The sequence below is a fragment of the Lactuca saligna genome, chromosome 8 (genome assembly GCF_052625555.1).
Source record: "Lactuca saligna cultivar CGN05327 chromosome 8, ASM5262555v1, whole genome shotgun sequence".
Lineage (NCBI taxonomy): Eukaryota > Viridiplantae > Streptophyta > Magnoliopsida > Asterales > Asteraceae > Lactuca > Lactuca saligna.
In genome coordinates this window covers 184,377,877-184,390,557 of record NC_136424.1, presented here as the reverse complement: position 1 = coordinate 184,390,557, position 12,681 = coordinate 184,377,877, and the positions used below count along the sequence as shown (strand labels likewise).

At 39.6% G+C, this 12,681-nt stretch overlaps 1 protein-coding gene across 1 annotated transcript; it reads right to left on the bottom strand.

The window, feature by feature from the left end:
• Positions 1 to 11,921: 11,921 nt before the first annotated feature.
• Positions 11,922 to 12,458, bottom strand: LOC145010366 (secreted RxLR effector protein 161-like). The gene has a single exon (XM_078968921.1). It carries the CDS (start codon positions 12,456 to 12,458, stop codon positions 11,922 to 11,924), a length of 537 nt encoding a protein of 178 aa, XP_078825047.1.
• Between the last annotated feature and the right edge of the window lie 223 nt (positions 12,459 to 12,681).

Here is a 12,681-nt window from a genome sequence, read left to right as displayed (position 1 = left end):
ATTTATTATTTAAAACTTTAGGATATTTCTTTATAGCAGCCCCTTTTCTTTTGAATAATTTACACATTTAACCCTTTATATAAAATAATTTCTATTTTAGTCCTCAAACTATTTTTCCTGACACTTAAGTATTAAAACTTGTAGAAAAGTTATCGGCTAGAACCCTCAATTTCGCAGTTTTTACACTTTTGGCCTAAAATAGAAATTTTTTTGCTTTTTTGGCCCCTTTTAAATATGAAAAGCATTTTTAACCCTTGAAATGGATTTGGAGCACTAGTAGTCCCCTGTTTTACAGAAAATCATAGTTTCAGCCCCTCAAATTTGGAAATCTCGCATATTGGGCTTTATTGGGCCGAAAAATTCATTTTTTGGCCCATTATGCTTAAAATTTTCATATTTAATCCTCCAAAGAGAATATTTCCAGAAAAATACTTTACTAAAACTGTTTTGACTCATTTCATCCATCAGAATTTGTATTTTGTCATTTTGGGCCCTTTAACTTTATATTTTTAGCATTTTGAGTCAAAAAATGGGATTTTTAGACCAATGAGTTCATTTTAACCAACTTGGTTATTTTTCTAGAAATGATTTGTGTGTAGTAATATGTTTAACACTTTTTTCCTACATCCTAATGCAAATCTCGATTTTTAAGGTCTTTTGACTAGTTTCAACACCATAATCACATATAAACATGTAAATAAGCATAGAATTCATAAAAAGCATACATATACTCATAGATCTACACATTTGCTTGTATTCCCCCCCCCCCCCACACACACAAAAAACTTATAAAACCGAAAAATAGGGGGTATGAAGCTCACCTTTGGGTGTGGTTTCGGTTTTGGAGAAAAGATGGAAGAAAATAAGGTGATTTTCGGCCCTAGCACACTTTGATGAAGATCTTGGCCTTGAGGTGATTCTAGGATGCAAGATCATGATTTCCTTATGAGTTAAGAAGAGATGTTTGATAGATCAAGGAACCTAGATCATAGATTCAAGTATAACCTTACCTTGGATGGTGATTTTTATGAAAAATCTCCTTGAAATGCCCTTGAATCTTCGAAAATTTAGTGAAGAAAGGTGAAGGTGTTTTTGAGAGTGTTTGATATGTGAAAAGTGATGAAAGTGTGTGTGTGTGTGGGTGCTTTCAGCCAAGATCAAGAAGAAGAGAAGAGAGAGAGTTGAGTTGACAATCCTAGATGCATGTTGGTCCATGCATGGAGATATGTGGGCTATAAGTGAGGTGGCAAGGCTTAAGTCAACTCCTTCCTTCTTGGATTTGGGCTTGAGGCTGAGAATTTGGAAAGGAAAGGAGATCATTGGGCTTTAATGCCCCTAAGCCCATATTATAGTTAGTTTGGATGATTTTTGCCCAAAAAAAATATAATATGATTTTTACACTTTATTGGGCTAGTTTAGGTTAATTATGGTTCATAATATTTAATTTATTTCATTCTAGGCCCAATATGGCCCAAAATGTTGAAATAAATGAATATGGATCCAATTAGAGCCCATTTAAAGGTTCTAATCCCATGATAGTCAAATTGGAAGCTTATTGGTCCATTGAGTCCAATAAGGAAGTCCTAGTCCAAAATGGACCTAAACAAGGACTTCTAGGGTTTCCAATTGCTTGTTGACTACTTGAAGTACTTGTATGGTGTATTGGATTGAAAGTTTGTCGTCATTGAGTAAGCATCATACATGCTCTTAAGTTTTTGATTCAACATCTTACTTGAGTATAGTGATTACAAGACCCAAAATTTCTAGTTGTGACATCATCCCCCCGTTAGAGGGAATTTCGTCCCAAAATTATGTCTGAAAGCTAGATTTGAGAATGCTAAAATAGGTGAGGGTACTTTTGCTTCATTTGATCTTCGCGTTCCCATGTGAATTCTGGCCCACGCTTCGCGTTCCACCGTACTTTCACGATCGGGATGCGACTTTGCTTAGTACGCTTCACCTCCCTGTCCATAATTTCAATCGGTTCTTCAATGAACAGGAGATTCTCGTTGATTTCGATCTCGTCAAGGGGAATGACGAGTGTTTCATCCGATAGACACTTCTTTAGATTAGAGACATGGAACACGGGGTGTACGCTGTTTAGCTCTGCGGGTAGCTGCAGTATATATGCCACTGGACCTAATCGGGCGACGATCTCGAAAGGTCCAATGTATCGTAGGTTCATCTTTCCCCGTTTTCCGAAATGAATAACTCCTTTCCAGGGTGAGACTTTCAAAAGTACTCGATCCCCGACCTGAAATTCTAAGGGCTTTCGCCGTTTATCGGCGTAGCTCTTTTGTCGGTCGCGCGATGCTTGTAATCGAGCTCTGATTTGAACGATCTTTTCCGTGGTTTCACGACTGATCTCCTGTCCCGTTAGTTTCTTGTCCGATGTATGTGCTTTTGCCAATTGGTATCACCCACCTCAGCCCAGCATAACGGTGATCTACACTTACGCCCGTATAGTGCTTTGAAAGGAGCGACCTTGATGCTCGAATGGTAACTGTTGTTATATGAGAATTCTACTAAGGGTAAGTGGGTATCCCAAGACTTCCCAAAGTCTATCACACATGTGCGGAGCATGTCTTCGAGCGTTTGAATGGTTCACTCACTTTGACCATCCGTCTGTGGATGATAAGCGGTGCTCATGTCGAGATGAGTTCCTAATGCCTTCTGGAGAGATTGCCAAAAATGCGAAGTGAATCTACTGTCCCTATCCGAGATAATAGACGTTGGTACTCCGTAGAGTCTTACGATCTCTCGAATGTACAAACGTGTCAATCTTTCCATCTTGTAGGATTCCTTTATGGGTAGGAAATGGGCAGATTTCGTCAGTCGGTCGACTATTACCCATATGGTGTCCAGTCCATCCGACGTCTTGGGTAGCTTGGTCATGAAATCCATAGAAATCCCCTCCCATTTCCACTCAGGGATTACCGGTTGCTGTAATAATCCTAAGGGTTTATGGTACACCACCTTTACCTTGGCACACGTAAGGCACTTACTAACATAGGTAGCAATTTCCGCCATCATGTTAGGCCACCAATAGTGTTGTTTAATATCCTAATACATCTTGTCTGAACCGGGATGAATGGAGTATCGCGTCTTGTGGGCTTCCTTCATAACAACCTCCCTAAATCCTCCCAGTTTAGGTACCCAAATATGGTTCATGAAATAGTATACTCCATTCTCCTTTGCCTCTAGGTTCTTCTCCATTCCGCGCAATGCTTCGCTTGATCTATTTTCCGTCTTCATGGCCTCTGACTGGGCTACTGCAATTTGACTGGCTAGGTGAGATTGAATGATTATTGAGAGAGTTTTCGTACGACGATTTGAATACTCCTTCCGACTTAATGCGTCAGCTACCACGTTGGCCTTGCCTGGGTTGTACTTGATCTCACACTCATAATCGTTTAGTAATTCAACCCATCTTCGTTGACTCATGTTCAGCTCCTTCTAGTTCAAGATGTGCTCGAGACTCTTGTGGTCCGTGAAGATGGTGCACTTCGTACCGTAAAGGTAATGCCTCCAAATCTTTAGGGCAAAGACTACGGCTCCCAATTCTAGGTCATGGGTCGTATAGTTTACTTCGTGCGTCTTTAGTTGGCGGGATGCGTAGGCTATCACCCTTCCACGCTGCATGAGAACACAACCTAAGCCCTAATTTGACGTGTCACAGTAGACCACAAAATCTTCCGTTCCCTTCGGTAGTGACAGTACCGGGGCACTACAGAGAGCTTGTTTCAGGGTTCGGAATGCGACTTCTTGTTTGTCCGTCCATTTGAATGGTACTCCCTTTTGTGTAAGCGAGGTAAGTGGTTTGGCGATCGTAGAGAAGTTTTGAATGAATCTCCTATAGTAGCCGACTAGACCCAAGAATTGACGGATTTTCGTGGGTGTTGTCGGGATTGCCCATCCTTCAACAGCTTTGACCTTAGAGTGATCCACATGAATTCCATCTTGGCTAACTACATGACCTAGGAAGTTCACACTCCGGAGCCAGAACTCATACTTGGAGAGTTTTGCGTATAGCTTCTCCGATCGCAGAGTTTCTAGGATTTGTCGGAGATGTTGGCCATGCTCTTCTTCGCTTCGGGAATAAACGACAATGTCATCAATGAAGAAAATGACAAAGTTGTCTAGGAATGGTCGACAGATTCGGTTCATCAGATCCATAAATGCGGCAGGGGCATTTTTTAGACCGAAGGGCATTACGACAAATTCATAATGTTTGTAGCGAGTTCGGAAACGATTTTTGGAATATCCTCTTCCCGGACTTTAAGTTGATGGTATCCGGACCATAGATCTATTTTAGAAAAATAACTAGCTCCTTGGAGCTGGTCAAATAGATCATCTATTCGTGGGAGTGGGTAGCGATTTTTAACAATGAATTTATTTAACTCTCTGTAATCGATGCACATTCTAAAGGATCCGTCCTTCTTTTTGACAAAGAGAATTGGAGCTCCCCATGGCGAGTAACTAGGTCGGATGAATCCCTTGTCCAAGATTTCACTGAGTTGGCTGGACAATTCCTGCATTTCAGCAAGAGCTAGCCAATAGGGTGATTTAGCGAGAGGAGTTGCTCCTGGAACGAGGTTAATTCGGAACTCCACTTGTCTCTCTGGGGTTACTCCTGGAAGATCTTCTGGAAACACGTCTGGGAACTCACATGTTATGGGAATGTCTTGAACGTTAACCTCTTCCTTGATTTTATCCACTATGTGAGCCAAGAACGCCAAATTGTTCTTTCGTTGATGTTTTTGTGCCATGATGCACGAGATGAGGCGAAGGTTCATGCTAGGTTTATCTCTGTAAATTACTAGGGTTTCGTGATTAGGAAGGCGAAGGCGAACGGCCTTCTCGTGACACATAATTTCAGCATGGTGGGGGCTTAACCAGTCCATGTCGATGATCACATTGAAACTCCTAATTGATACAGGCATTAAGTCTATTCGAAAGACGTGTTGATTGAGGGTTAGGGTATATCCGATGTAGATTTCCCCGGTGGATTTGGTTTTCCCATTAGCCATTTCCACCGTAAAGGTTTCATTTAGCTTCTGGGGCTGTTGTTTTAATAAATGTTTAAACTTATTGCTTACCAAACTTCGCTCCGCTCTGGTGTCAAATAGGATGCATGCATAAGTGTGGTTTAGGGGAAACGTACCGGTAACAACATCGGGGTCCTGAATCGCCTTTCCCTGACCCATGGTCAACATCCTTCCTGTTCCTCCATTTCCTGGATTGTTGTTGTTAGGGCAGTCTCTGTGGAAATGCCCAGTCCTCCCACACCCATAGCAGGTATGGCTAGGCCCTGCATTGCTACCCTCGGTGATGACGTTGTTGTTGTTACGGTTGTTGTTGTTGTTGTTGTTGTTTCCCTGTTGTTGGTTCTGGGGAGGGTAGGTCCTGCAGTACTTTGTCGTGTGTCCCCTTCGGTTACAACTAGTGCAATGCAACTCCTTGCATTCTCCATTGTGATGGAAACCGCACTTGTTGCACTTGGGAAGATTACCGGAATAAGGTATGGGAGCATTTGAAGCAGCTGAGGCTGGAGCATGTGGTGTGGCTGGAACCGGTGTGGTGACAGCATTAGCTGCCACTGTCTGCTGCTTTTTAGAGGTCCCGGGGCCCTAACACCCCTTCCTCTTTTTGTTCTTCCCTTTCTTGCCATCACCTTCCTTCTTTTCTTCAGCCTCCGCTGGCTTCTCACCCTTTTTGTTGTTATGGTCATACAGCTTCTTCGCCAATCTTTTTGCACTATCAAATGTTTCGGGGTTTGCAGCTATCACATTTCCTTGAATTGGTGATGTTAGTCCCCAGATGAATCGCTCAATCTTCTTTCCTTCCGAGGTGATCATACCCGGGCACAACAGAGACAGTTCACTAAATCTCAATATGTAGGCATCGATATTCGCATTCTGCATAGTGAGGTTCCACAACTCTTGATCTATTTTCTGAATCTCACCTCGTGGATAGTATTCAGCCATCAACATTTCTTTCATCTCTGCCCACGGCATGGAGTTCGCTACAGGGAGTGTCATGGCTTCCACATGTCCGTTCCACCAGGTGAGCGCTTGATCGACAAAAGTGCAGGCCGCAAACTTCACTTTCATCTGCTCAGGACAATCGCATATCTCAAATACTGATTCCACCTTCTCGATCCATTGCTTCAGAGTGATCACTCCTCCAGTGCCGTTAAAAGTTCGTGGTTTGGCATTTGTAAAGTCCTTGTAGGTACACGTTTTGGTGGGTCCTTGATTCATCCCGTTGTTCGAACTCCCGGCCCCTTGCCCGTTGCCTCCTCCGTTATTCCCTTGGTGAAGTTTGTGCCATAGCTGCGGTGACCGCAGCAGATACGGCGGCCTGGAATGCAGTGGAATCAACTTCGGGTGGGGTTGGTCTAGGGTTTCCGCGAGTAGGTCGGCGAGGCATCTTTTTGTCATGAAACGGAAAGATGTTGAGTGTTTGGGGGTTTTGTGAGGTTGTGATCCTACTGACTAGGTGCATGGTACGAGTTTAAGTACTTCTACAACTCAGCATACAATCATAGATTTGCAATGCATAGCAATTGGTAATATCATAACAAAAATACGCAAACGTTCACTAATATTATCCCTAGGATGCTACAACTATTGTACAGACTAAGCAGGCGTCCTCTTTTTGGTGTCAAAGGGGTATAGTTTTAGATTCCCTAGCTATCACGATCTCATCGGAATGTGTGTTAGTTATACTTTGGAGAGAATGTAGTTGATCAGGCTACATCCACTCCTTGGTACCACTAAGAACAGTCCTGATTTAACCAAGATACTAGCATTATCTTGTTTGATTCGGCGTTATGTTCCTTGTTCCTAATGCAAGCAAAGGTGTTTTATTGTTGTATTTTTACTTTTTTTTGTTCAGAGTTATGTTAATCCCTCTTTTGGTTTATAGTTTCATATCAATGTATGGTTCGATATGCTAGTTCACTATAAACAGAGCTATGATACCAACCTGTCACACCCTCGAACCAGACGCCGGAAACGTCCGACGGCTATTGTGACTCAATTGAATACCATCACAATGAATATACATGAAACATAACATCATACAATACCAAGCATTGGAATAGTACAACTGGTAGTGTTTACATTTGATACATTGTTTCATAACATTACATTCCCAAAAAGTAAATTCTTCGATACTGAATAGACAAACAACAAAACATCACTGGGTACATTTTTCCCTTCGATTTACCTGTTACCTGAGAATACAAGTATTTTGAAAAACGTCAACATATGAAATGCTGGTGAGTTCATAAGTAATGTTTGAAATATAGTGGTTTGTACTGTTTTGAAAATCACTAGAAAATCCGATATTTTCTGAAAAGAACTTAGTATAAAAAGTGTGAAGATCCGTAAGTATGCTTGTTTGTTTCTATAAATGTAAAAGAGCGATTTGTAAAACTCAGTATGTAACTCGTAGGTGTATTAATTGAAAACCCGATGTTTTCCTAATACTTTGCATCAAAAAAATTTGTATCATGTTATTTCGTTACGACAGGTGCATTCGTTGAGTCCCGGTGACGTTGGATTAATTATGGATTGTGAATTGTTATAAACACACATTAATGAAAATGACTAGTTTACAACCATACAAACGATCCCTTAGGCATCGCTCGCACTATTCACTTAATCCAAACACCCGGACTTCATGTAGCCCCACGACCGAGGAGGAAAAGAGGGTGCGAAGCCCCGATATTTTCCGTAAGTCGTTCAAGGCTATCGTGAATGCGAAGGGCCCTTAGCCCGACCCGCATTTGGTGAATTCTCGACTTTACTAGCAGCACCAGAAGGCCCTTGGGGTCCAAGAACACAAAGCCCGTAAAAGTCCTTTTACATGAAATTAGGTCATGTAAAACGCAACTACATGTAAGCGAGTTTCCTTCGGGCCTAAAGATCATGCCATTGGGCTAGCTAGGCCCAACAAACATGATTTGAAACTTTTGGGCCCAAAGACGGTGTATCGACGTCTTGTGTATTCTCACGTGTGTATTGACTTCCTGAATTTTCCGCGTGTGTATTGAAGTTTCGTCGTGTTAGTAATTTCGGATTCATTATTGATTCGAGACCGAATCAATTCGTTTGATAACGATTTTCGGTATTGAAGGTGTATTATAATTTGCCGTTAGTCGAGATGCAAGTATTTCATCATGACGGATTTATTATTTAAAACTTTAGGATATTTCTTTATAGCAGCCACTTTTCTTTTGAATAATTTACACATTTAACCCTTTATATAAAATAATTTCTATTTTAGTCCTCAAACTATTTTTCCTGACACTTTAGTATCAAAACTTGTAGAAAAGTTATTTTTCAGCCCAAAGTTATTTGAAGAACAGTTTTAGTACACCAAATGAAAATTTTCTCGGCTAGAACCCTCAATTTCGCATTTTTTACACTTTTGGCCCAAAATAGAAAATTTTTGCATTTTTGGCCCCTTTTAAATATGAAAAGCATTTTTAACCCTTGAAATGGATTTGGAGCACTAGTAGTCCCCTGTTTTACAGAAAATCACAGTTTCAGCCCCTCAAATTTGGAAATCTCGCATATTGGGCTTTATTGGGTCGAAAAATTCATTTTTTGGCCCATTATGCTTACAAATTTCACGTTTAATCCTCCAAAGAGAATATTTCCAGAAAAATACTTTATTAAAACTGTTTTGACTCATTTCATCCATCAGAATTTGTATTTTGTCATTTTGGGCCCTTTAACTTTATATTTTTAGCATTTTCAGTCCAAAAATGGGATTTTTAGCCCAATGAGTTTATTTTAACGAACTTGGTTATTTTTCTAGAAATGATTTGTGTGTAGTAATATGTTTAACACTTGTTTCCTACATCCTATACCAAATCTCGATTTTTAAAGTCTTTTGACTAGTTTCAACACCATAATCACATATAAATATGTAAATAAGCATAGAAATCATACAAAGCATACATATACTCATAGATCTACACATTTGCATGTATTCCCCCCCCCACAAAACTTATAAAACTAAAAAATAGGGGGTATGAAGCTCACCTTTGGGTGTGGTTTCGGTTTTGGAGAAAAGATGGAAGAAAATGAGGTGATTTTCGGCCCTAGCACACTTTGATGAAGATCTCGGCCTTGAGGTGATTCTAGGATGCAAAATCATGATTTCCTTATGAGTTAAAAAGAGATGTTTGATAGATCAAGGAACGTAGATCATAGATTCAAGTATAACCTTACCTTGGATGGTGATTTTTGTGAAAAATCTCCTTGAATTGCCCTTGAATCTTCGAAAATTTAGTGAAGAGAGGTGAAGCTATTTTTGAGAGTGTTTGATTTGTGAAAAGTGATGAAAGTGTGTGTGTGTGTGGGTGCTTTCGGCCGAGATGAAGAAGAAGAGAAGAGAGAGAGAGAGAGAGAGAGAGAGAGAGAGAGAGTTGAGTTGACAATCCTAGATGCATGTTGGTCCATGCATGGAGATATGTGGGGTATAAGTGAGGTGGCAAGTCTTAAGTCAACTCCTTTCTTCTTAGATTTAGGCTTTGGGCCAAGAATTTGGAAAGGAAAGGAGATCATTGGGCTTTAATGCCCCTAAGCCCATATTATAGTTAGTTTGGATGATTTTTGGCCCAAAAAAATGTAATATGATTTTTACACTTTGTTGGGCTAGTTTAGGTTAATTATGGTTCATAATATTTAATTTATTTCATTCTAGGCCCAATATGGCCCAAAATGTTGAAATAAATGAATGTGGATCCAATTAGAGCCCATTTAAAGGTTCTAATCCCATGATAGGCAAATTGGAGGGTTATTGGTCCATTGAGTCCAATAAGGAAGTCGTAGTCCAAAATGGACCTAAACACGGACTTCTAGGGTTTCCAATTGCTTGTTGACTACTTGAAGTACTTGTATGGTGTATTGGATTGAAATTTTGTCGTCATAGAGTAAGCATCATACATGCTATTAAGTTTTTGATTCAACATCTTACTTGAGTATAGTGATTACAAGACACAAAATTTCTAGTTGTGACAAGCTTTTATGAGCTACGATTTCCAGTCGGTTCTTGAACTCATATGCAATAATAGTTTTATACTTATCCAAGTGGGAGACTGTTAGTTTAATGTCTAAGTCTATAACTATAATTGTTAAGACTTGACCCGACCCGAAATGGTCCATTTGGGTTGCATGGCATCATGCATTTGGATAGACTATAATGAGAGAAATAACACTTAAGGTTGGTTAATATATTATAAGTTCTAATATATTAACAAGATTATTTAATTAGTATTGATCAAGAATTAATCTAGGATTAATTAAGTGATCAAAAGAAGACTAATTAAATATATGGGTTGATTGTGTAAATCATCCATACTTATATAGTGGGCTAATGCTCCATGGATTGTCAAGTTGGGCTAAAACCCATAAGATGCTCCATGGATGCTCCATGGTGTATTTGTACCCATCGATCATGGAAATGAAAGGCAATGACAATTAGGGTTTACATGGTGTAACCCTAACTATATAATGATCTTATTCTTGGGGAAAATCGGCCACTATGGGTAATAGAAAGGGAAAGCCGATTTCATGAAGTGTGTATGTTCTCTCAATCTATTCCAAGTGTATTTGGTGTTGTGTGAACCATTTGAGGTGTCACACTTGGGGCACTAGGCACTCAAGCTTCATGAAGGCAATCTACATCAAAGAGGTATGTAATTGTAAGTTGATATATTCATTTGAATCAATGTTATTATGTTAGTTAGGATGAATACTTTGGAAAGTTTATATTTGCATGTATAATAGAGAAAACATAGATCCAAGGTATTTAGGGTTGCATGTACACCTAGGAGTGTTAGAATGCTCAAAACCAACAAAATATTGATGAGGTGGTTAAAGAACGGAAAGTACCCCTGCTGTAGAAGAGTGACATAGCAGAAAACTCTTGACTCATTTAAGAAGAGTAGGGTAGCTCATAACTTGAGTGAATGTAGCAGCCCAATTGGGAAGAAACGATAGGTAGTGATCAAATCATTAAGGCCTCACTCAAAGTTTTAGAGGCTTTGGTCTACATGAAGAAGCATGCTTCTAGGGACACTTAGCTAGTTCATACTGACATACCTGCCCCATCTTGAGTTCATATAGCAACTATGTACTTAATACCTAATAAAGAAGAATAGACAAACAAACCACACACAAGAAAAACAAAAAACGAAACAATAGAGAAGATAACAAGAGATAACTAAAACATAAAATATTTTTGGAATTTCAAATTTTCAGAAAAAAAATATATATATATTTTTGGAGTTTTGCAATTTCTGAAAAATAATAAAAACAAAAATAATCAAAAGTAATTTTAAACATCTTAGAAATAAAGAAAAACAAAAAATAAAATAAATCAAGTAAAGAGTCGAAAAGAAAGTGTACAAAAAAGTACAACCGAACTTAAACCTTAAATAATTGAAGCTAAATAAAGCGAGAGATCAATTCATTTCAATTCCCTAAAATTGAGGAGTTGAAATAAGCAGAGCGCTCGGTTCATTCCGGTTCACTAAAACTCCAAAGCCGAAATAGACCAAGCGATCGGTTCTTTACGGTTCCCATAAATTAAGGAGCCGAAATAAGAAGAGCGTTCAGTTCATTTTGGCTCCCTAAATATCCGGAACCGAAACAGACCGAACGTTCGCTCTATTTCGCTTGCCTAATTTTTCAGAGAGAGATTTGAGGATTCAGTACCGACTCTGCTTCCGTCATTCCCAAACCTTCTAAAATTTTGTTGAAGCTTGATTCTGGTAATGCTTTAGTGAAGATGTCAGCAAGTTGGTCTGAGGACTTAACAAAATGGACTTCCACGTTTCCATCTTCAGCATGATCCTTGATGAAATGGTACCTTGGTGCAATACGGTTTGTCTTTGAGTGCTACACCGGATTGTGAATAATTCTTATCGCGCTTTCAGAGTCACAATAAAGAGAGATCTTCTTCATAGTCAACCCATAGTCTCTAAGTGAACTTTGTATCCAGATTACTTGTGAGGTACATGAGGCAGCAGCTATGTGATCAGCTTCGGTTGTTGAGAGAGACACATATGTTTGCTTCTTGGACTGCCAGCTAACAAGTTTACCATCAAGGAAGTGGTATCCTCCAGTTGTGCTCTTTCTATCTAGACCACATCCACCAAGATCAGCATCAGAAAAGGCTTGAACAAAGAACCCGAACTTTGTTGGATACCAGAGACCGAGCGACGATGTTCGCTTCAAATAGCGAAAAATATTCTTCACTGCCACCATGTAAGTTTCTCTAGGATTAACTTGAAACCTAGCACAATAACAGACAAAAAACATAATGTCTTTTCTACTAGCTGTTAGATAAATGATAGATCCTATTATTTGACGATAGAGAGTCACATCAACAACAAGCTTTTCTAGAGATGGTGTTAACTTAGTGCCAAATGCCATGGGAACCTTCACATTCGAGTCTATTCCTTCTTCTTGGCAAAATCCCTTTACCACCAGCCGAGCCTTATTGCGAATGACATTGCCCTCATTTATCCATCTTGTTCCTGAAGATTCATTTCAAACCGACCACAGAAGCATCCTTTGGTGTGGAAATTAGTCTCCAAACTCGTGTACGTTCAAACTCATGGAGTTCATCTTGCACTGCCTGTAACCAATTGACATG

What these genes read in the sequence shown, in the direction of transcription:
- LOC145010366 (XM_078968921.1), bottom strand. Translation starts at nt 12,458, where the DNA reads ATGGCATTTGGCACTAAGTTAACACCATCTCTAGAAAAGCTTGTTGTT.